This window comes from Larus michahellis, chromosome 1, assembly GCF_964199755.1.
Source record: "Larus michahellis chromosome 1, bLarMic1.1, whole genome shotgun sequence".
Taxonomy (NCBI): Eukaryota; Metazoa; Chordata; class Aves; order Charadriiformes; family Laridae; genus Larus; species Larus michahellis.
This window is the reverse complement of record NC_133896.1, coordinates 208,372,510-208,398,957: the sequence shown is the minus strand read 5'-3', so window position 1 is coordinate 208,398,957 and position 26,448 is coordinate 208,372,510. Positions and strand designations below refer to the sequence as shown.

Below are 26,448 nucleotides of genomic sequence, written 5' to 3'. Positions count from 1 at the left end.
TCATACAGCATGTTCACTACAGAAACTTGGATTCTTTCCTTGCTGGTAAAAACATACTATGTATTTAGCCTGATCTACCAAATGCTCACCATGAGTTTGAAACGGCTAGACTTCTTTTTAATATTTTTCCTTTACGTCCTCTTTTATGCCTGACTTTCTCTGAATAACAGTTGCAAATGCTTTATGGTACAAATGCTTTATCCTACAAGGCTGGTCCCTAACAGGTCTAATTCCTCTGACAGATGTTATCCTATTACACGGAGAATTCATGTATTCAGAGCTCAAAACTTCTCCAGCCTGATACTTATTTTTTTAACTTCTCTTTGATTGATTTTGCCCACATACTCAATACCTGTATCACGGAGCCCAGTGCTTTCTTGTGGCAAAACGTTGTCTAAATATAGGCCTGTGATTATGGTCAATCGTGGCTTTAAGGCTTACAAAGTGCTGAGCAATTCACTAGTAGTAATCTAGGAGGAAGTATCGTTCTTTGGTAGGACACCCAGACACATGTGAGCAAGTTCAGTTGACTTAAATGTAAATATCTGCCTTTCAGGGTGTTTTGTTTTTTTTTTAAAGCATTGTATACTACTATGGTTAGGTATGGCTGCAGGCTTAGATAGCGTGGTCTAACATTTATAGAACCATAGAATCATCTAGGTTGGAAGAGACCTTTAAGGTCATCGAATCCAACCGTCAATTTGATTCTCTCTTGTAAGTTATATGGTCAGCAGTCCATATGAGAAGAGAAGCTGTCTTGCTATTCTTACCTGCTGCGTTATTAATACTACCAATTACCCCTAACTTCCAAAGCAACAGCTTTCACAGCTTTGATTATGCTTAGTTGCAGTATCAGAAGTCTGTGCCACTGTTACAGCTGGGACATACTCGGTGGTAATTTGCTTTGCCCTAGGAAGGTCAGTTAAAAAGAGAAGCGATTATTAGATTGCTTAAAGAAATCAATCCATATTGTGGAGCATCTAACTGACTTAGTTCAGGAAACATATTTTACTTTTATTTCTATTGATCAGTGAGCAGTAATATATAATTGTGACAAATAAATAAGGATTTTAAGTGATCAGATGAACTACTGTGGGATTGCTGCCTGATGTACATTCCTAAAACAAAGACTGTGATTACTACTTTGTGCAACCTTGTGTCTTACGGTTTGTTATATAGATACCTTAGGTAGGATACCATTTTGATAAGTAGCATAACAGTCTTGAGAAAAAAGGGAGAGAGAAAAAGAAAAGAGAGGAAAGGAGAGGTGAGGCGAAGAGAGGAGAGGCGAGGAGAGGAGAGGTGAGGCGAGGCGAGGCGAGGCAGGGAGAGGAGAGGAGAGGAGATACTGGATGCTGAACAAGCTCTCTGACATTAGCTTGTGGCAGAATTGGAAATTAAGTGGCATAGAAGAATAGCGTTAGAATGCAAAAAGAGAGGTGGGAGAAGTAAATGCCCTTCAGAGAGCGTATGAAATAGCTTTAGCCAAGATCTCATGAAATTATGAAACCTTCTACAAAGGTTTAAGTTTACTGATATGACAAATAAATAAATTGTGTGCCATTCATTGGCCACACATGAGATCATTAAATGAATGGTCAAACCACCTTCACAGACCTTTTAATTGATGTGTTCTAGCTTACAGATTGAAAAGGTTAAAGTACATAGACAGTAATTTATAGTAGCTCAGCTGACTGGTGACAATTTATTTATCTTTGATGACTGTTACTTGTTCAATTACATGCTCATATCCTAAATTGTGATTTGCAGTGACTCGTATCACCTTGATATAAAACAGAATAACGTGTTCCAATACAAACTGCCTTATCAAAAATATTACCTGGGATCATATGTAACAACCAGCTGATACCTAGGAAACACTCCGTGTTTGTAAGGCCTTCATTTCCAGTTGAGCTATTCAACTAAGACCAAGGTCTTCCAGATTTACTCCTTGGATGTGTCCAAGCACTTAGTTATCTTGTCACAATTGACTTGTAGGTCATACTGGGCACCACAACTCTTAGAGAAGAGCAAATAAATAATTTCTGGGAGATTATGACCTTCCTCTTTTCTTTATGACAGACCAGAAGTGAAGTATGGAGGCATTTATACACATTAGTCTAGTGAAAAGTCAGCACTGTGAAATGACTTGTCTAGAGTGGAGTCAGAATTGGATATGTCATACCTCGGTGTCTGCAAGTCTCCAGCTGTTACTGGAGTCTGGACAGTCATGCCATTCTCCAAGCCTTAGATCTGAACAGCAGTTCTCAGATACTATATTGGTCCTAGTTCATGCACATATAACTTGCAATTCTGAAACAAAACCTCCATTTACACAAAATACAATTTAGTCAGGAAAAAAAAAAAAACAAAACAAACAAAAACCAACAACCAAAACATTATCAAACATCTCTACATTGTTATCTTCAGAACAGGAACCCTGGTAGGGCAGGCTTTTATTTTCTACAGAGTCCTTGTCTGTGTCACCTTTCCTGGATTTATCCAACTAAATAGAAATATCCACAAAGTTAAAAAAGGCTGTGCCTGAATTTGTAAATCTACATCCTCTTTGTAGTTAGTAAAGAGAAATAATCAATTCTTGGGTAGGATTAATCTCATTTCAAATTAGAGCTCTGAACTAGGTCAGATGAAACAAGTTATGGAAATACGGTGGTATTCTGTCAGCGTAGTATAAAAGAAGCAAGATAGCCTTGAATGCAAAAACTGTGAGAGTTGTAAAGATTTAATTTAGGTGAGCTCAACACCATCTCTTCTGAACCTGGGGAAGCTTACTTCCTTTACCACCTTTCCCTGACGAAAAAATTTTAGTTTCTTAAATGTTTTATACCCTTTCTTCTGATCAATTCCGGCTTTGGCAAAGCAAGATTTGGAACTTAAGACACGTAGGAGAAAGGATCCTTGAGGCCAAAGGTTTGCAACAATGTCCTGTACATATGGAAGTGAAGCATTAAATATATATAAGCAATGTTTTACTCTCTAATATGAATTAGATCAATGAAATACAGAATATCTTATCCTTAATGACTTGTTCACACAGACTGGTCATAAAAGCTTTTTTTTCTGTGTTACTAACACTGTTACAGATCAGCCTCCTATGAACCACAACACATATATAGTGATTTTCCAATAAACTATAGCAAGGAGATTAGTCACTGTCAATTCTATATGATCTCATAAGATAAGAAACTGTACTGTGCTAGTTATTCCGTGTTTAATCATGCAAAATTCTAACTGGCATTGCTATCTTTAGTCCCTAATTAAAGCAAGGAAAAGTCACATCTAGTTGAAGAAAGTTACAAAAATGAAATGGTGTTTGCAATATATCCTTGAATGTTTGGAATTAATTTGATTGAAAAAAGTGACTAAAAGAGCAAAAAAGAAAAAGGGAAGAAGCACTCATAAGTACAAAGGAAAAAAGTTAAAATGTAGAATTATCAATATCGTGTATATAGAATTTATACAGGTTAGTAAACCACTCAGTGCCAGGAAGGCATATTAAGAAGGATGCAAACAGAAATGTATGTTTCTCAAGATGCAGATAACATTATGTAACAAAATGTGTTTACAAAAAAATACTTTGCATATATTACTCAAGTGAAAATCTGTTTGCTCAGGACATCTGGAAATAGTACCATTTATTGATCCACTTTATTTTGGTGACTTAATGTTGGCAACTGTATTTGAAAATCTTTCCTTTCATTTGTTACTTAAGGTTGTTTGTTTATTTGTTTGGTTTTAGCTGTTGCTCCTAAATGACAGATCATGAATAGAATGAAAGAATGAAAAAGTCTTAACTATAATATTTGCATTTGGTTCTGTGTTTTGCCATTATATTTCAGTATGCAGATACAAGAGCCAGCTGAGAAGCATGCTGAAATAATTCTTAGGAGAATAGATGAAACCTGACAGACACAGAAAGATTGCAGTTAATTAATCATGATCATCAACAACTGTAACCACAAACATCCCAGATATTGTGCAATTAATATGGCAAGTTGAATCATATAGCAGCTCTATAACTTTCAACAGAATCTTGTTATTTTATTCTGCATGTAAATATTTCTTCTTCTAATTCACTTTGATCCAGCACTTCAGGATTTATGTGTGCAGAAATCCTACTGAAGTTCAGGGAGATTTTGGTATCTACAAATTCCCTTTCTTCTTCAAGGCTCTGGGAAGAATTAAGCTTTATTGATGACACTGATGCTATTCATTGATGCTATTGAAACTAGGTGTAACCAAATAAAAAATTCTTCAAAGCTCCCAATATACATAAGACTCCTGGGGTAACCTGCCATGAACGATTAGATTATATAAAAAATGATTAGCTGGTGAAGAGAAAACTGTGGAAGAAGAACATCAATTTATATTTTATATAAAATCTATGTAGGATGACAGGTAGTGAATATTTTAATTGAAAAGTAGTATAGTAGTATTCCCTTTTTAAAAGTATGGCACAGTAAATAGAGGCAAATTCTATTTTTCCCTGTTATAAAAATTTCTAATTTTCTAATTAATAATAATTAATTACTTATAAATAATAATCTAATTTGTGGAAGAAATGGAAAAGGAAAAAATATTGTACTATATTTTATACAAGAATCAATAAATCATTTTAGGAAATAGTTCTATATATTTCTTATCTTCACCAGAATAGCTAATTATTACTATAATAAAGTATATTATGGTAGCATGTATTAGCCACATTTATGGATTCATGACTTCTTTGTGACAGGAAAAAACAATGTTCCTTTAGTTAACTACTCTGCATTTCTTAGTGAAGATTTAGTTCAGGGCTAATGAATCAATATTGGATACATTTAGTTCATGTTGACTGCATGGTAAAAAGAAGATTCTTTTCTTTTTCACAAGAACATGCTCAAGGACCACCATTGTTCAAAGATCCCGCAATGACTTCTTTTTTTTGCCTGAGAAAAAAACTTCTTGTAGTATCTGAGAAAGTTTCTGGAAGATGGTGGTATGAGAAAATACAGTATCTTGTATCTTCTTCTCTTCATCTTTTACATTTTCAGACAGGAATCTTTAAGCTTTCTCCTGTGCCTCTCATCATCTTTTGTTGGCAGTCCCTGAAAACATCTGTAAATATCTATAACCACCCCCCTTCCTTTAAACTCTTCAATGGCTCTGCAGGTGTATGGAGACACAGGGTGGCCGGTGTACAAGCTTAAAACACACCATTGCTTCTCTGTGCTCTCGCTTTCTGTTGTGTCTCATTATATGATTGCATAGTAACTTCTTTGAGGAAAAAAATGACCTTTTTCAGGTCATGTCAGACTGATGATCCATGGAGGAATCAAAAGCTTTCTGGTAATAAACAATAACAGCAGCAATGATAATAAGCGTGATACATTCTGAAGTATTTGAATCTTGCCCTTATTTTGTCACCTAAAAGTCATATGGTAATGTGATTTTTAAAAGTTCGAGATGTATGCTTGTCCCATTAACCACAGTGAGATGATGTTTCTGTCATGGCAGAAATCTTTTTATGTGAGCTTCCTTTCACACCTTTTCTAGTTAACGTCTTCAGTATTGAAAGTTACTCTTAGGTCCAATGAGTGACTCGAATAACAGGGCTCCACCTATTTAATCTGGTATTCCCAGAAAACAGGTGTTTGTCAATACAAAAGGATCTATTAATTTATTTGGACATCTTGATATTCTGTCAGTATGGTATTTAATTCATCCAATTTAAAAGTCCCCTGTACAATCACATGTGTCACTTCTTTTTAATACCTACTTTTCATTCTTGTGTACCCTGTGTTTATGGGCTATTAAACACAACATTTATATTTCCCATTGTTTCAAGTGTACAGTCAAGCCACATTTTTGATGTAGGTGATAATGGAATTTTGAAAAACATATTTTAAATGTAATTCTTTTCCCTGTAAATCTTACCTTTTTTAAAGAGCTACAATTCCAGCTCAAGGTCTATTTCTTAGTTATGTCATTCAAATACAAGGAGAGGAAGGTTATCCTCTCTGTAGTGACAATGCAATGAATAAGTTTGTCCTTGGTCTGACAGAAGAATTTTACCTTGTGTAGAGCTATTTTTACCCTATTAGAAAGAATATCACCTGCTTTATATTTCTCTTTAGATATCTTCAGCATGTGTCTTTAAATGTTTTAATACATATCATATGATGTCCATTTTAAACTCCATAATAAATTTGCACTTAAAATAGTTTAAACTCGTAGAATTGGACTGGCAGAAGATGTTCCTCTGCACCAATCTAATTTCTCCTTTAAAAGTTAATTGACTGGTTTAAGTCACTGATAATGAACTACAGAGCCTTCCACAGCTTCCATGCTAGGTCACCAAGCAGTAATTGCCTAAAATAAAAACAAGATCTGTTATTCATTTTTAATTTGATTCTAATTTCATGGCAATCATCAGTGGACCACCGTCTGGGTCACAAAAACCTGCCCCTTCGCTGTTGCCCCCATCAGCTGCAGCCAACTGATGAACACAGGGAATGAATGATCCCTCCTATGCATGCCTAAAAAGCAAAGTACAGTGAAGGCAAATTGGAAGGTTACTAAGTGGTAAAAACTGCTCTAACTTTTGTAGAAGTCTTTCTACCAATGGCAGAATATTTCCCCCTTTATTTAGTTGTTTATTACAGCTAGTCCTGCAAAGCTTTTCTGTTGTTTTGACTGCCTTGAGGTTTTTCTCATTTATTTTCCATTACTCCTTTCACCTTCTGCAGAAGTCTGTTGAGTCGTATTTAAACTGATAGTCTTGTGGTGGTGAGTGTCATTCTTCCACAGCCTATATCAGTACGTGTGCTGAGAGAAACCCATGCTTCAGCTGCTTCCAGAAGAACGGGGACAGCCGCTGCAGAGACAGACATACTACCTGGCAGCTGCTTTGGATCAGAGATCGGAATGTTTCCCAGGTTTATAACTTCTGTGAAAGATCGAATACTACACCGAGCTAATTATACCTGAAGTACAAGCAGGACATCCAGAAAGCATTGCAGCAAACCCATTGGATTTAATGTCTTGCATCTTCACTAGCTCTGGAATTTCTCGACAGTTTCCTTTTCGTAGTGGAGAACACTTCTGTGTCACAGGTTGTTCTCTAGTGACACTGTATAATATTTCTTGAATTGAGTATTTTTTTCGCAATAAAGACAATTGTGCTGCTCCTGCCGCACACACTCCATCTTAAATGCTCTTTGCATGTTTTGCATACAATTGCTAATGCTATAGCTACATTAGAAATGGTGTCTGACACCTAACTAGCCATTTTCAAAGTGGTCAAGGCTGTGCCTCATGTTAAAGAGTATGAAAGTCATGTAGCTAAAACCCCAGGAACTGCTTTGAAAATAATATAATAGGTGTTATCATCTTTGCCGCTAGCACTGAGATAAGAGTAAATAAATCTAATCTTTCAGGGCAGAAGATGAACGCCTATGGAGCACAAAAAGGCATTTTCTTATCAATCAACCATGTGCATCGTAATAATATGAAGGATAGACTCGTTCTGTGCGGGGCTGTCTGACATGTCACACGTTACGAGTTTATACTGCAGCAAGAATACTGAGCCGATGGCCAGCACTGCTGTGTGAGAGGTTACGGTACCCACCTCTAAAGATGTATTCTGTCCAACCTTTCTTTCATTATCTATTTTTTTAGAATTTTTAAAGTAAAATGATAGTGTTTTGAATACTTTTTTACTAGCTGTCTTTCTTCCTTTTTTTTTTTCAATGTGGCTAGACGTGAAATGGCTGAGATTTACAGGAAATTAATTACATGTCCCTTTCATTTGATTCTTCCATATTGGACTTATTATTTTATTGTGGGGGAACTGCAGGCATGATCCTTCACCTTTCCTTCCTTTTAAGCTTTCTTACATTTGTTTGTTTTACAGCTAAATCCCTGCTTTTGTACCTGTTAATCCTTTTTTTCACTGTCTGCTAACATGAAATGCAATTCAGAACCAACAGATAGCCAAAAAGAGCTGAAATTCAAAGCCCTGTTACCTCCCTTCTTTAGTTTGAAATTAATTGGTTTGAACAAATAGAAACTTGAGTCACACAGATTACTTTTATTTTTAAATAAAAGAAGATCTTTGTTTTTCATTTCGAGAAAAAAAGGAATATTTGTCCCTGACAGTGCACATACAAAGCAGAAAATGGGAAAAAAATCCTGAGGTCACTATAGCTAATCAGAAAATAGCATTTATTCACCTGAGGGGAAAAAAAAAAAAGCAAAAACTATAAAACTTCTACTTCAGCCTATAGAGTTTACAATTTAGATGTCACAAATTTCCCTTCTTTTGTGTTGACAGGCTTCCAGGTTGTTCATCATGGATAGTAAATGTTTAATGTAGAGGATGAAAACATATAGCCCTAGGAGATGCAGGATTCTGCGTTAAAATTAAAATATTTTGTCCTCCAGGAGAGATATGTAAATTATAATTTTTTTCAAGAAAATAAAAAATATTTTCCAAAATTAAAGACTTTTAATAAATAGTTTAATAGTTCAGACTGAGTTCGGAATTTAAATCAAAAGGCTGGAGTTCTTAATATTTTTTAAAATAAAAATATTTCTGAAAATTCTGATTAATTATTTCCAGGCTTACAAGAAATTGCAGAAACAGTCTGTGAAAACAAATCTCAGAGACTTTTTTCAGAAGTAGAAAAGATTGCTTCCTTGTCCTGCTCTCTGTGCAAATTGCAGGCTCTCTCCTTACACCGCTATGAATTTTTGCTAGTTTCACTTACATTTTCATTGCACAATACTTTAATTCATTCAGCTCTGTGATTCCCCGATCCAAATGCTTTTAATTTTTATTTTTTTTAAAATCTCCTTTTATAGCGTATATAGCAAATTTGCAGCATGGGTTTCAGGTAGTCAGTAGCATTAGAACTGTTTTTCTGATGTCTGCAACATAAGTTCTTGTTTTTCTCCAAATGCTGGGGAAGGAGGTACTGCTACGATAATATCTCTTCCTACACACAGAGAAATGGCCTTTGTATTTCTCACAGAGCAGCTATTCTGGTTTCTGAGCATCTTCCCAAAACAGGTTGAAGCCATGGCACATCAGTTTAAGTTCTGTCCACATTTTAAATTCACTGAGGTTTGTTTGTGCATACAGTCTGGAGCTTTGAAGGCATTTGAGGAGTAAATCAAACTGAATGTTTTAGGACACATACAGAGAAGATTAATCATATTTTCTTGAGAAGGAAGGCTACAAGAACAATTTTATGGTAATTTAGTGTCATTCTTGCCTGAAAAATTGACCTTGAAAAAAGTCTTTAAGGACACACAGTGTTTTCACAAGGACTCAGCAATAATGCATTAAAAAAGATTACTGTGTTCCTAAATTGTGCATTAAAATTAAAGCTAAACATTGGTTTCTTAATAGGCTGCAGACATTATTGGTTGATAGATCAGTTTCCTTTTAGAAAAATACAGGACTCAATGCAAACATACATAAAGGCCCAAAGTCACATGCAATTGGCATCCTTAACTTCATTGCAAGCTGCTCTCCCATCCAAAACAACTGTTTATGCAGGGATACACCAGCCCACTAATTTCTAGACATAAACTAATAATAATTACATTTCCACAGAATATACTATCGGGTAACATTCATTAGGTGTCACTTTTAAGTGAAATTACATCAGATTATAATATAACCCATGGTGTGCTTATTTTAAAATGCAATATAATATTTCATTAACTATTGCCTAGCAAAATTTTGCATAATTTGGGAATGTTTCCCTATTATTTTTTAAAATTCTACTGAAGCCCATCCACCTTTTCTCTATTCAAACACGATATCTGCTGTTGAAATCAGAGCACTGTTTTATTTTGGCCAAAGACAGCACAAATTTAGATACACTTAAATTTTAGGATTCTGCCTATGCTCAAAACGTCTTTTAGAAATGTGAAAAAGCATTTGGAAAGATTATAGGTCTCTTTCTACTTAAAAAAGGGTACCTAATCCCCATTATGAAATCTATCAAAGATCAACTCATATTTTAAAAATCATTGAACTTCAGTTTCATGCACTACTAAGCATGGAGCAAGATGTGGAGTTTCAGCATCTGACAGGGAACTGTCAACTGAGTGCAGTTAAGAAAGTAATAATTCTTCTCAACCTGTTCAAACTGTTTGGTGCTGTCTGGATCATACCAGCACCTTCACCTTGGTCTGGATGCAGAAATGAAGAGGTATGGCTATAGGTCGCTGAATGTCACTGAGAGATGCTCCAACTGGCCCCATCTATTCATATTTTGGATCCTCATTTAACGCCCACTGAAGCTTCTGGTCCTTTTCTAAGATATCTTTGGGTACTCTTATTGCAGCTCTCTTTGCCTTGATCCACATCAGAGAGAAATGTCTCTAGAAAACCCCTGAGTGAAGAGAGTCTTAAAATGGCCATTGCTGAGGAATGGATGAAGGCACCAGTCAGATGGCAAAACTGAGCTGTCATATCCCTTCTGCTACAGATACGCACGCTAGAGCATAGCTATCCACCTCAAAGGTGAACCAGGTCCAGTGTTCCCTGCGGTAAATGGGCCAATTGGATCTCCTGGTTGAGAGGCTTTAAATAAACACAATGAAGAGCTCATAGGAGTGCCCTACAGCCCCATTAAAAAGTTTTTGTACAAAGAGTGAAATGTTTGTTATTCCCCTGCTAGAGGGGAACCTTTGGAGGGAAAATATGTTTACTCACAGCTGAATTGTATTTCTAACACTGTAGAAGTCAGAAGGAATGTATTTTAAAAAAGAGTAAATGTGCTATAGACCAGATTTGATTTTAGAACCAATGCAGCTGATTTTCCCATCTCATCACAACGTGTCATATACTTTCCATGTGACATTAGCAACATCATCAGCCTGGATGTTAGCCAAGGTGTTTTCTCCACTGTTATTTCTTTTCCTCACTGCGTATGAATCACTTCTACTGGTGAAAAAAACCAAACAGGATATGGCAAAAAGAAAAAAAAAGCACTATTAAATATTTCTGTAAATGGTGGATATATATCATCTACTGCTTTGCTTTTGATACTTACTGTATCCAAATGCACTAAAGAGAGTAATAAAGTGCTAATGCAACATGGAATTTTTTGTAATTGAAATAGATTTATTTTTAAAGGCCCTCCTATTATAGATTAAGGTATGAAAACAGGAACTGTCAGCTTTACAAGAGGAAATAAAATGTAAGTCACAGTAGCCACACAATTTAAAATCTTTGGTATGTAACTGAAACACTCTGTTCTTTTGATAGATCTGGGGAATTTTAGCGGTCGGACGAGAAGTGCTGTCTCTGTACGTGAAGGTCAAGGAGTTGTTTTGATGTGCTCCCCTCCGCTTCATTCACCAGGTACAGTAGGCTGCAGCTTGTATGCATGCTGGTCCTTTATAGTTGCTCATTATTGGACGTTCGGTATTTTAGATACAACGTGTATTTGGTTGTAGAACTTCAAAAATGAAATATCCACCATTCTGCTGACAGTTTTGGGAGCACCAAAGGAGTAATTAAAGCTTGTATGCTGCAAATGCCACTGACTAACAGCAGAATTTCTGTTACAAGATTGTCTTATTCCCAGTATAAAACTTGAATGTAACAACAATAGTCTCTGTGCCACCAGTGGTGAAGATGCTGCCTTGAGGTCACAGAAGATTTCTTTTAGAGTTTAAAAGCTTTCAGAAATTGTTCCAAATGTCAGTGTCAAGACACTGCTGTTGAATACAAATTGTCTTTTGTTTTCAGTAGTACAGCCGTGATTTTGGTTGCTTCTTCTCGCTGTATAGCTTAGTTTCCAGTACAACTGCACCATTGCTGGAAATCAGAAATATCATAAGTCCCATGAAATGCCTGTGGATTCCCAAAAGAAAATGTAGAGAGGTTACATTTTTGTTTTTCAAATTGGCACTCCGGCAATGTCTGCAGATAGCTAAGTACGTCTTTATATTTACATATCACATAACACCTGGAGACACAATGCTAGAGAGAATATCATGTTTTTCAATAGATGCAGTATATCCTTTTCCTCTTAAGGAAATGTGGTCTACACTGAGGGGATTTTTTCTTCCTCCAAATTTGAGCCCTGGAAAAAAATCACGTTGCAGACAGAAGAGTTACAGAACAGAAAATCTCCTCTGAGTTTCTGTTAGAGAAATGTGTTCAGTTTCTATTTATTCTGGAATGACTGTTATTACTGCATGACAATTATCAATGCAATTAACACTTTTTATCTTCTGGCCACCTCTCTGCTTTTCTCTCTTCTGACTGCGTTCCCTTGTTATGATTGCCTTTATAATCCATTTCTGAGTTTGACACTACAATCTCTACGTGATGGAATTGATTACATGATGTTAAGGCTTGATTATGATAAGTAAACTGAGAGGGAAAAGACGTAGGCAGAAAAAGTGAGAGGCAGTTTAAACACCACAGCTGAATTTGATTTCCCCAAACAAACTGAGAGTGTAAGGATAGATGGGCATCAATAGCAAAGTAGTCATACGCCTTGTAACAGCTGACATTCCACAAAATGCGCCTTATATGTCATCAGGCTGTTTATAATTTTTTCCCTAAAGTTACGCTCTTACACTTATATTTAGGCAGATTCCAATGCAATGTTCTACTATAACATGCACATTGCCTTTGATGATGAAAACCTGGTATCTTTCATTTTCATCAGTGGGACAGCAAAACCCCTGCTGTGGAAACTACTGTGCTCAAAGACAGTATTCAGTTGATTTAGTTTATATTGTTTGAGCACTGGCAAGCTATGCCAGCAGGAAAATTACTTCTAGAAAAATATTTTGAATCCTTGTTGGCATAATTTTGTCACCATAGCTATGCCAAGAAAGGTTCTGCAGTGTAGAGGAGTAATCACTGAAAGCTGAAAAATTGCATTGATATGCAGATGTAAACACAACCTCATGGGAATGGGAAGGGGACTTGGCCTTCCTTTTGTTTGTCATGTAATGCAGAATCACATGCAGTTTCCCTCCAGCTTCCTACTTGCAAAATACTGAGGGGATTAAGTCCTTGTGGTCCTGCAATGGGACTGCAAGTGGTAATACAGCGGCTGGAGTCTCCCAGGAAAGAGAAAATCTACCTCCATGTGCCTTCCAAAAAATTCCGCACCTGGTGATGTTTTAACAATAAATCATCCCATGAAGACGTGGCAATAAGGTACAAGATATTAATGAAAGATGACTGCTAGATCAGAGTCAGTTTGTGAACAATTGTTTTGGACAGAAGCAGAACTTAACAGGGGAAGTGTGTAAATCCAATTCTGAAATTAAGCAGTGAATATGAAACTTCTCCAGTTACAAAACTGTTTTGCAGAGCAGAGGAACTTCAAGGTTTTGTGTGCAGGAACATCTAGAATCCATTTTTAAATTATTTTTGAAAGCATTGGGTTTCTGGATACTCCATTTTATTTTCTGTGTCTGATTGGCATGGATGGTATTGCCTTCTAAATAGTTCTAAGAAATGTTGACCCTTAAAATCACCTGGGAGACAAAATTTCAAGTGAGCGCTAAGCTATTGTAGTGGATATACCAAAGCTAAAGACTATTTAAAGCATGTTTGAAATGTGTGAACATCTAACATCAACAAGACCATGAGTTATGGAGGTGTTTTTGATGACAGAGAATCTTTTGTGGATGAACACCGCAAGCTCTGTTATATTGATTTATTCACATTGATCAGCACCTTTACAAATAATTTTCACTTACTTATCCCAGGAGATAAACCCATAATATAATATAAAACCTAATCATTCTCCACAACCTCGTAAGCAATTCATCCTTCAACAGAATCCCATTCCTCAATCTCTAAAGTCAATAACTACTTATAAACTAGCATAAGAATTTCAGGATTGAGCCTTCTTATAAAATCACAATATCATTGTGGGAAAAGAAAGATGACTTAGTGAAAGAACACTATGTGAAAAGATATTTAGGCTTATTAACATGTTTTCAAATGGAAGATAAAGTAAATATTTTTGATTGAATAATACCTGCATTCCATTCTTACAGACCACAATTCTAGAAAAATCTGAAAGTCTTTACAAAACACCACTGACTGAAAAAATACTACACTAATTTATTTTGACAAGAATTTAATCATAAAACAGATTTCATATGTATACAGAGTGGATTTCTGTTTATTAATGCTGTGATATATTATCAAGAGGTAATGCAATAAACAAACAAACAAACACAAACTCGTGATATATATAGATTATTCATGTAGATTTTCATTAGAATGTTGTCCAAATATTTTACAGTGGAAATAAGGCACACAAAAAAAGAAAAAGCACACCTGAAATATATTCAGAATATTTGCAGTGCAGATTCAGATGAGAGAATTATTGCTTGGTTGTAATAAATGAGTTTGTTAAGTTATTGTCATCTTTGCCGAGAAATAGCTGTGCAGAAAAATGAGGGAGTTTTTTGGGAGGGACACTGTCCCCTCTTTCAAAATGGCAAAGGAAAATACATTCAACAAAAAGGATTTGGGGCAAATTCCTTAGGACAAACAGCCACTAGCAGATTCTCACCTCCTGCTTTTCCTAGACCATCACTCCAGAACAATGCTGCATCTGACTTCATTGGGAGTCCTGTATCATTTTAATGTGTCTACTCCAGAAGTTTTTCCACTAATACTTTTTTTTGTTGCAAATCCTTAAGATGTCCCTTGTGAAATATATTAATTGCAGGTAATTTGATCATCCATAGGCATAAAATTTTATCCTTTTTTTTTTTCTTCCATGAACATAACATTTGATTTTTCCTCACCCCCCATTAGTTTTTTCTCCAAGGTGGGTTTCCTAGACATTTAACTCTTAGGTTAAGCAAGAGGTTCATTAATTACCAAATGCTTAAATAACAAGCTTTTTTTGATATCTCCATTTTAAAAGGCCTCTACTGCTTTTTTCCTGTAAACAGGATTATGGCTTTTCATTGTCGTATTCTAAAGGATGTAAATATAGGGTTTTATTCAGTCATTTAATCATCTTAATTACAAGGTTTACCATAGTGAAATTAAAAATGAATGGAAGATTTCATCCAGATTTACATGTTTCCCTCAGAATTAATACTTTCAGCTGAGCTTTTTAAGGCTTTTATTCCAAGCTTTCAGTATGAGCTTAATAGAGAACGCCGATTCCCATTGTTAGAAAGAGAACAGCGCTGATGCACGCAGGGGAAGGCAGATGCCTGCTCCCTCCCGCCTCAAAGGCACGCTGCCTTCTGGAGGGAGCACTGCTGTGTAACCTTTCCACAGCACGTAACATCTGTACAGATGTTAATCTATAACTTTTTTTATCTCTTTCTAAAGGACAAAGCTGTTCTTACACAGTTTGGAAACTGTGTTGTAGGCTGCATCTTTTCTGCCTCCCCTTTGGTATTATAAAACCGTAGTTTTCATGAGATATGCATCACCAAAGTTGATTAATGTCAGTGCTATGGGGATCACAGTCCTTCCCATGCATCTTCTGGATGTCTGGACAGTAGTGCATTGCTAGTCCAGCAAGCTGCTAAAACAAAACTCTTTCTGCCAAGGTCCAAGAGGTTGTCCTGTTCTTCTAGTTCCTACACAACTGTCCTAGTTCTCTATTAGTTGGAGAAAATCATGCCAAATAATGTTTTTTTAAGTTCTTCAGAGCTCCTGTTTATGTGTACTTTGTAAATACACAGAAAACTACTTTAGAAGGAAACACAAACCAATCATTTCTCACTGCTCAGGGTCTGCAAAATGAATCTGAAAGCTGTGTTTGCATTAAAACCGCAGCTTTGGACTGCAGCTCTGCTACAAGTAGGAAACCAAGTCCGACTGAAGTGCAGTAGCTCTCTAGTCGGAACTCCTCTGGTTGGGCGCATGCTGCACAAATTATACATAGAAATAATGAGGCAGGCTCTAAACGACCTCATTCAGGTACAGAATTATTAGGAGTAGACTTCTCCAGGCAAATTAGCTATGATAACAAGATCGTTATATTTGGGCTGGACTGCCCTCAGTATGCTCATTAGCTTGTTTACAGGCAATTGGCTCTGGTATCGGCATGCAGGACACAGCAAATTCCGTTTTGAAGGCATCCATGCGCCCTCCGACTCTTCATTTACTAAGCTGGCTTTTGTGAATGCAGTTCACAGATGTCTAACTTTATGTGTATGAAGGTCACAAGGTTATCTTAAGGCTCTGGATTCAGTCCCAGGTTCCAAGCATCTAACAGTGGTATTTCAGTGCACAATGTTAGAGAACGTCCATATTTATATGGATCTATCCATTACCAGTCTCTTCAAATTCATAGGAAGACTGCATGAACTTAGATCTCTGAATCTCCATCTCTCTCTAGACGTGACTGGATGCTGACCTGTCACTACGGGTGAGATTTCTTCCTGACGATGATTTGTGATATTAATATAGTTGTGTGTGTATTAAACAGTAAAGTAACATCCAGGTTTTTTCTGTTATGTATTTTTTCAAATCTAAATTTTCAAATCAATGTCAGCATAGAAATCTATGTAATTTGCTTCCAGGAGAGACCAATGTGTGGGTGAAAGTCACATTTCTCCTCTCACCTTGAGAACAAGGCAGACTGTTTCCTGGATCCTATCAAAGCACTGGCCACTTACAGTATTCCCAAAACAATAGCTGGACAGGCCATGCCTCCAAATGTGACTCTCCCTTAAGTTAAGCAGAACTTACTCATCAGTCAGTACCTTCTGTTAGTAGTCTGTAGACGTGAATATGTGTGCAACTGGTGACGGCAAATAGAAAATTTCACATTCACTGAACATACCTATCATCTCCTTCTAACTGCTAGGCTTGCTGGGAAGGCAGAAATGTCTAATACCCTGACGCTTCTCTTTCTACTGGTAAAAGTGATATTTAGAGGAACATTGAAGTTTGGGGTTGGTTTTCCATTTTTGGTTTTGGTTTTGTTTCTTTAAGACTCATTAATGTTTTAATGAAAGCCAAATATGTGTACTTAATGAACAGCTGACCTGTAGTAAGGGGATCTATATGAAGACATACAGGGCAGTTATCTTAATTCTGTTTTGTTTCTCTCATAATTGCATGACATAGTTCATTCTTCACCCATTTTAATTCACTATGGGAGTATGATGCTGAGTAACAGAAACAGGCCACTGAAGTAATGGTATTAGAAAATGATTGCTAACTGTACAGGGCAGAAAAGTTTCTTTAATAAACCCTTAATATGTCATATATAGAAGACAAAATGACACAACTTTTCTATCACTTCTTTGCATGCCCATAACATATAAATGATCATAATGTACATATTAGAAGTTTTAAAAATACTGTGTTGAGAGCCACATGTGTCAACTGTGTGAGTTAGCTATGATGAGTAGAAGGGTTCCTGCACTTCCCTCTTAGGCATTACTGTGTTTTTGCATTTATTTGACTTTAACTGAATGCTAATGAAGCTTGAACTGTGCTTTTCAATAATGGGAGAAAAAAAAATATATTAGAAGACAGGTTCACAGTCCTTTAAGCTCTGTGTCCCTGTCCTAATTCTGGGTTCATTCCATAGGGTCTTCTCATCTCTTCATCTACCTTTTTCCCTGGAAGAATCATAAGGATATTTCCCTCTTGCATCCACTACATTATCACTTTTACTAGACTGCTTTTGAAACTTTCTTGTCTAGTAATGCTAATTCCCATGTGTGTTATCATTAAAGTGAATGTCCATGGCCCCTGACATGGCTCAATATAGGAATCTGTATTCTTTATCTGTGCAACTGATTGATGACTACGCCTGTAGTTTTCATTACAGAACAAACAAATACAATTAACTTCTGTCTTTTTTTTTTTTTTTTCTTCTATGGTCTTTTCATTACTCAATACATGACCAGTAATTTTGCTGCTGACTTCCCTGGAGCACTTTATAGGGTTTTACTTCCTCAATCTTGTTGAAGGCATGCATTTGAGGATATGAAATTTAAGAGTTTGGGAATGATAGAATTTTCTGTAGGGTAGCATTGTAACAAGCTATGTTTGCCAATGAGGAGTTACTCCCAGTCTGTTGGCAATGTGTTGTTATTAGATTTTAATTACATTTTAATGATCTGCATGTGCCCCAAATTCTAGGCAATGTCTGTATAGTAGGCATATGGATAAATAATTATTGATTTAAACTTTCTTACGTAGAAGTCTAGATTTTCTCTATTTTTTTTTAATAAGTTGAAAAGTAATAAATGGACGGAAATTCATTACTGGTCCAACTGTGGTAAATTCTCCCAAGGAACTTGTAATTTGGTATTTTTTTAAAAGCCTTTTGCAAATGTTATCACTACTGATAAATCTTTCCCACTCCCTTAGAACTCCAGTAATTCTTTCAAAAAATAAACTCAGCTATACTAGGAACTGAAAGTTTGATGTCCCTAGACCCACTGGATCACTCACTGGAGCTGTTCTTCCCCTCAGGGACCATGAAAATGTAGTGAGAGAAAGCTGGTTGACCTTGGCCAATTAAGCCAGTGCACAACGTTGGATGAAGGGGCAGCCCTGACAGGTCTCTGCTTAAGGGACGTGTGCTGTAGTTTCACAGCCACACTATTGTCAACAAATATTACCCCAGCTGCCAGTTCAGGAGAATCAAAGTGTGAGAAGATATCGAGGGAAGAGAGAGGAAGCAAGGGAGATTAATTAAATTTTAAAAATGCATTGAGTATGTTGGCCCTCTGGCTCGTGCTCTACTGCCTTTCAGGCAATAGCCGTACGTGGCTATTTGTCTACAGCTTGACAAATGGGACAATAATGATGAAAAGTTTCTGTAGTGGACAAGCTCCTCTTCCCTAGAGACAAGATACTACCCTGTTACTGAGATGCTCCAACAAATTATAGATGTAACTATCAGGAACTCCTCAGTCTAGTGATTAACCAAGACAGCATTGTTCTGCTGGGTTTAACAGAAATGTATGTTCATGGTATCACAACCACAGTTCTGCAACTAGTATTGTAAAGGTACCAGTTAAATTAGGAAATGGTGTTGCAAAAACTTTTTCTGTGGCACGGGTTATATAATTTGTAAAATATCAGGAGACCGACATCAGTAGATTTAAGACTGGAATAATGTACAGCAGGTACAGTCACAGAGGTAGGCTCTTGCAGAATTGACCCTCTCATAATAACCTTCCTATTACAATCCATTTGCTATTTAGTTCAGATGTTTTACTAAGCTGGTGGCTGAAACAATACCATTTTACAAACACATCAGATGATAGTTAAATGTCAGAAAGCCCATTTTGTTTAAGACAGAAAATTCCTAATTAATCCCAATTACCTCTCCACTTCATGCCACAGAAAAAAATAGAGTGAGAGTGCACGTTAATCAATGTAACTAAAAAGAAGCCAGGAATACAATGCTGATCAGCCAGATGAGAAAAAGAGGAAACATAAGAAGGAGGAAGAGATAAGAAGTTATTAACTCCTAAGGGTCTCGAGTCTAGCTTTTTCTCTCGATTACCATTGTGTGGAAATCTTAAAGGATTAAATAAAAGGATGAAAACAGTGGAGTTTTCGGAAAATGCACCTCTTCCCAGACTAGGCATGATTAACTGAATTCAGCTGTGATTCTGGCAGAGATGACTACTGAAAATGTTAGAAGGTCAGTCTTGACTGAGAAGGAGAAAGCTTTGGACTGAACTGATCTGACTTCTATTAGATGCCATTAACACGTTTCCCTATATAATAAAGTCAGTTATTCTTTATTTTGTAATTACTAGATGAACTTACAACCATTTGAGGTGATATAATGCTTAATGAGATATAAATATTCATATAGCCTCATTTAATCAGTTCAGGAAGATTGTTCCAAATAAATGAAGCAGTATGAAAACAATTCCAGTTGGATATCTAGTTTTCATTTTTCTCTTTCAAAGGGGAAATTAGAAATTGTTTAGAATTATATATTTGGGTGTATTTATGTTCTTTTCCTACCCAATACAATTGTAACCTGTGTGAAGATAGTTATAACTTAACAGTAAATAAGTTAAAGGCAATTGGATTTTTCAAGAAGAAAATTATTGAATATATATAAGCATAATATCATAGAGTTCAGACAAACATCTGAATGATTACAGCCAAATTCAAACCCCTATACAGCACCACATGTGCATCCTTTATCTTCTGACAGCAAAAGATGTTTTCCAGAGCAATAACAGTGGAAAAGTAACTTCTTTTTGATCACAATGCAATCTTTTTAACAATGTAATAATTAATACCACACTTAATTCTGATATTTTGATTGCCCACTTCTATTTCCTGTGTTCTCATGCTATGTTCCAATATTGTTAAAATCATTGCTGATGACTTCATTAGCCAGCTAATACAATTCCTGTTGTGTTGATGCTATTACCCTAGAGTGGAGAATCTGTAACTGGAAAATTTCACTTCATTTATTCATTTATTGAAGCATTCATTTTCATGGTATTTTCCTCTTTCAATAATTAAGAAAGTCTTCCATTGGAGACTGCAAGGATAAAAATTCAGGAAGAGGAAGGTAGAATGGAAAGAAGGATACAGGTAATACTGGTGAAGAGTTTGTCTCGGTTTGGCTTTTTCTTCAGAACCACAAGGTCCTTTAGGAGTTTAGCAAACTACCATGTAGTTTCAATCCTGAAGAGCCCATTTTCAGCTCTGTCAAATGAAAGATGGAGGGAAGGAGGACTACCCATTTTACAGAGGATAACAGAGGATGATCTAGAAAGAAAATTTCAAGAAAACAATAAAATTGCACTGATTTACAGTCCAGATTATGTGACTTTACAACATCATGCTTCATACCTGAAAGGAAAAAGGCTTTGAAAAACATAATTATTATGACATTTATTCTATAGAAAAAAAAATCAGGGAGAGTTGAACAAATAACTTCTTTTTTTCTTGTGATATGTATATATAATATATACCTGATGTGTCACATTGACTGCTATTGCTACATGGTTGAGGACCAGAGATTATAATCATGGGACACTGCCCTAGGCTGAAAGTAAGACAACAGAAGGCTATGTATTATCTCTAAATAACAATTATATGACAAGTAGAAGATGGATGGAAGCAGTTCACTAGGTTTCCAGTAGTGCAGAACAATGTACACAGGGACTCAATAGTGTATTGTCTATATGTAGAAACAGGTAAGAGTTACAGTCTCTACACTGTTAGATTTAAATGATTGATTGTTACTGAGGTTATTTGTAGTGATTTATTTGTACAACATGGTTGAACAGCATTATCAGCATTCTAGGGCAGTTTGCTAATGTGACGTGTATCTTTCTCTTCATCTGCACTTTGAGTTATTTTTTAATTAAGGTGAAAAAATCATCTGTCACTGTCATTCTTAATACTTAAAAATTGTCTTTTGGGGACTATAAATTTGGTTTTATACTGTTCTCTGAAGCGTATGTTCACATGTTCCATTGCGTTCACAAAGATGTAGTGGAAGATCCATTCCTTGGTACGTTTAAGCCTAGGAAATACACCAAGAAGGAGCTGAGCACTAGATCTTGAGCATCTGGGGGATTATATGATTTATACTCCTGATTTTTTTTTAACATTTGAAAATCAAATACAGAGGGAGAATGCGGGGTAGCTACCCATCTCCGATGTTCATCTACACAGCTCCTAAGGATTCATTGACTATAACTGGGTTTTTTTGGTGTGTTTTGACATTTCTTGTAGAAAGCTGGCAAGGAGAGGAAAGAATACTGGAAATTGAAAGAATTATGTATTAGTGGAGATTTCACTTTTACTATGGCCTGATTCATGACTTCTGGGAAGTCACTTCATTCCATCTTCTTTAGCTTTACCATGTAAAAGTGATGATAACGGTAATGCCCTTGGTTAGAGATCTTAGGATAGGAGCAAAGGAGCAGGCCCAAGGAAAATCCATCAACCATATTGTGCCATGGACATGGTGAAATTCACCAAACACTGACCTGCATGTAGACTGAGCCAAAGCCTTCAGATTTATATTAAAACAAGGAGAGAGGCAGTGGAGTGTATCTTAAGTTCAATATGTGCAGCCATACAAAGGCAACTCTATGGCCTGTACTCAGTTTTTGCCAACACAATTCCCATGATAACTGCGTGTAGAGTGGTGAAGGCTGTTAAAAAACATTGTGTTTTGAAGTATAAACTAGAAATGCGGTAGCCTTTTATTTCCATTTCCATATCCAGAAGCCTGAAGTGAAATCTTGTTAAATAGATCTTTCTGTTACTATTAATCCTTTCTGGCACTAGGAATCAAGGTGAATGGGGGATAAAGTGACAAATTTAACTTGCTTTCTTTCTTGGAAGTACAAAAAGCCAAACTGAAACATACAATAAACTCCTTGAGTGACTGATACTCTGATAACTGGAGTACTAGTGAATATTTTCAGCCAAATTACAGAATTTGCTTAACAGAATTTCTGTTGCTAAATGATGAGTAGAGGAAGGCTAGGAATGCAGAGTTTTTGCATCTCTCAGCTGAAGAAGAAATAATGTCACTCTTGCACTTAATGGCGATATTCCACAAATTTGGATGATCATCATCCTATTACTTCACGTTATTTTTTTGTTTTGATGGATGTCCTTATTATGCCTTCGAAATACATTAATCCATTGGTATTGTTGCAGTAGTCATAAACTGAAATGTCCATGTAAGGCAGCACCCCACTTCGGTACAGGATTCTGGGGTTCACTGCAGGTAACACTGCTCTGGAGTATGACTTTTCATTGTGCTCACCCCTGCAGCATGCTTAAGTAAGAAGAAGCAGACCATGCTGGAGTAACTGTAACTATCACACCAGTGCCATTAAAATGTAGAGACGTTCAAGTATCACAGAATGATCAGAGAAAAAGAGAGATGTAAAGTGTGAAAGAGAAAAAAAGGAAAAAAAATAATACTTTAAATTCCTTTTAACATTTTGCCAGAGAAAATAATTTTCACATATAGATATTCTACACAGTGATATTTTTTTCCTGAGCATTAAACAATATCCTCACTATTTTCCAATGCCACACTTTTCATATGAGTACAATAGTTAGTTAGTCATTACCATAGAATTCTTGTTCATTCAAATTATTAAGAAATAATCCAAATTATTAAGAAATAATAAACTTGTGTTACTGTACATTCAGCATATTTTCATCATAAAAAAACATTCTAATAATAATAAGCTATCCAAATCAGAGTGTACCAGTGACTTCCTGCACATTTGTCACTGCTAGGTTTCATATCTCCTGTAGATCAGTGATTACAACTGCAGAGGTTTGGTTTTGGCTGTTAAAATGTTCAGCAGTAGAGGACAAAGAATTCCAGAACTGATCATTTTGATCATGCTTTTAAGTGAGTTTTTAGTCCTTTCAAAGCACACTAAGTTAATTTTAAGGTTATTCCAGTTCTTTTTAATTAGGGTGTGCTTCTAGAGACTATGCTGTCTTTATCAATAAAAAGAACAATAAGAATATAATGAGTTAGTTTGACTAGATTTATTTTCTTCCAATATTGTTAATCATATCTCACTTTTTAAATTGGATATTAATCAAGTCTCCTATTAGTCATTGAATTATTTTGTCTAAGTTGAAGCTGATGAACTTATAATGATGTGAGTTTTCCTGATTACCCTTTCTAATGCTGGAACAAAATTATCTCTAATTCTTGTCTTTGGAAATTACTAACCACAGAATCATAGAATCATTTAGGTTCGAAAAGAACCTTAAGATCATCAAGTCTAACTGTTAACCTAACACTAACAAGTCCACCACCAAATCATGTCCCTAAGCATGATGTCTACATGTCTTTTAAAGACATTCAGGGATGGTGACTCAACTACTTCCCTGGGCAGCCTGTTCCAATTCTTGACAACCCTTTCCATGAAGAAATTTTTTCTGATATCCAATCTAAACCTCCCGTGGTGCAACTTGAGGCCATTTCCTCTTGTCCTATCACTTGTTGCTTGGAAGAAGAGACTGACCCCCACCTCTACACCCTCCTTTCAGGTAGTGGTAGAGAGCGATAAGGTCTCCCCTCAGCTTCCTCATAAGGCTTGTTTCAATAGTTCTGTAAAGTCAGTAGTGTTGATTAAAAAAGCTGCAAAGTTAAAGCTTAAATTCTGAATTAAATTCTCTGGTATTACTTATTTAGACTGTTTAACTTTATATTGCTTTTTACCATCCACTTTTTTTCTGCTTTTCATGGAAAATAGCATTATATGGTGACATCTGCGTTACCTGGTGTGTTATAAAACATAGAACATCAATTTATATGGAGCATTTGTGAATGACTCCAAGCTGCAAGAGATTACAATCACTGCAGAACACAGAATGAGAATCCAAAAGGATCAGTGCATTGGAGAAACGGTTTGCAATGAGTAACACAAAATTCAGCAAAATGCAGATTACTAACAAAAACATCAAATTTATAGATAGAATAAAGGGAGACAAGTGATTAACATCATTCTTCCTCTGAAAAATACTGCTATTACAGAAAATGGAATACTTAGTAAATGGAAAATTGCATACTTCAATTCTAGGACATGCTACAAAGGCTGCTACCAATAGAGTATGTGAGACTATTCTTGCAATTATCAATAGTGTTAATGTCTCAGATAGAATACTATGTCCATCTCTTTGGGTCCTATATTATAAGATGTAGAAAATCAGTAGAGATGACAACAATAAAACCAAGTAGATGGTTCAAAAGCATGACTTTTCTAAGGAAAAGTTGAAGAGATTTGGTTGATCTAGCCTCAAGAACAGAAGGCTGATACAGATGAGGATAATGATCTTCCATTGTAACTGTAAAAGTTTAATATCAATCATTAATAAAGTGTTTTCAATACTTTCGTTATGGTAAGTTGCATAAGTAATAAACAGTATTGCAAAAAATAGGAAATATACACAAATATTGAGGAAAATTATCTCGTTATTAACTGAGCAATGAAATAGATTATTTTGAAGATCTAAATTTAGAAAATTAACCCACTGGACATTTTTAAAGACTGGGCTGATAATATCTGATCTTGCCTGAGGGAAAAAGAAGACCCTGAAGGACATGCGTTCTTGAGTTCATTTTAGTCACAGTATTTTGATTATTTCTGGAACAGATATTTTTTTTTTTAATATGAAAATCATGCCAGTGACGGTCAAATACACATAATAATCTACTGTCCTTTCCCAGTAGCCATATTTATGTTGTATGCTATATGGTCTCTTTAAAGAGTGTATGTATGAGAAAGAGATTTCATCTGTCTTTACATGTTTCAATGCCTGGCCACATTTCATACATGTCAAACGTACAAATGAGACTATATTGGCTGGGTACACTAGTGATGACAGTATAATATTTGTATGCTCCAGTACAAAATCAGTCTTGACAGTACACTTACCTTTTCTACCATATTTTTAGTTATTAGCTGTGTGAATGATTATAAGAAAGAAAATATTTGAAAATTTATCACTATAATTAAATCTGAACAAAGACAAATATGTGATTGGTAGAACTGTGTTTCAGGTAAGTGAGCAGTAGATACAGAGCCCCCAGAGCAGAAAAGAAGCAATTTCATTGCTAGCTGATAAATTGACAATATCTGTTTGCTCTATGTGGGTGCATTACAATGCAACAAATAAATTACCTTCATTAAATATTTTCTTGGAGGATTAATGAGCACTGATAATAAGCCACAGAAGCACAAAGAGATGCACCAAAATTATTTATCTGTTTGTGGTGGGAGGCTGCAGGAACAACCCATTGTTATCATTCATCTTAGCTAAAAAGAAGCCTTCCCCCTTCTGAATGTGAAGTGTTCTCCATCATTACAGAGTGCTGCGTATTGCCCCCTTATTATGTGGCTCGTACACAGAATATCCAAACAGCAAGTGTGATGAAAAAGGTTAAAACTGGGCTTGAGAAAAAATAATGTTTTGTATTTTCAGCAGATGAGGTTCAGGCATATATTTTTCCTGATACTTTGTTTTGTTTAAATTAAATATTTCTGAATGGTAAAGCAAAACCATCAGACAAATGTCATGGTTTATAGCTATGAATAGTAAAATCAGCTTGTAATCTTGAGTGCACTTTTTGCTGCTTTTTTTATCAATTAAAAAGAGAGAAGCAGCAACTTCTTCGGAGTTGCTAAAAATCCCAGATTATCTCAGATTTTGGCTACCACCAGGCATCAGTACCATTTATTCATCAAGTACTGCCATCTTGTGGAATTTGAGTAATCAGAGGAAATCCTAAACAAAAGAAGAGAAATATATTTGCCAACGGGATACTGGAAGAGATGGAGTATTATACCTCCCACCACTGCATCACATTAAAAAAGACACAACACAGACTTATTTCTTGTACAAACACCATAACTCCACAGAAGTGCAATTATAGGGTGTGTGTTTGCATGCTTTGCCCTTGAAGATGC

General features: G+C 35.9%; 1 protein-coding gene across 4 annotated transcripts in view; it reads left to right on the top strand.

Annotated features, from left to right (window-relative positions):
• The window catches only part of CNTN5 (contactin 5), a 661,723-nt gene that overhangs the window by 456,182 nt on the left and 179,093 nt on the right, over nucleotides 1-26,448 (top strand). For all 4 annotated transcript variants that reach the window (XM_074570954.1, XM_074570976.1, XM_074570986.1 and 1 more), the window contains one exon: nucleotides 11,288-11,383. In XM_074570954.1, coding sequence (XP_074427055.1) covers nucleotides 11,288-11,383 — 96 coding nt within the window. The remainder of the gene's footprint in view (nucleotides 1-11,287; nucleotides 11,384-26,448) is intronic.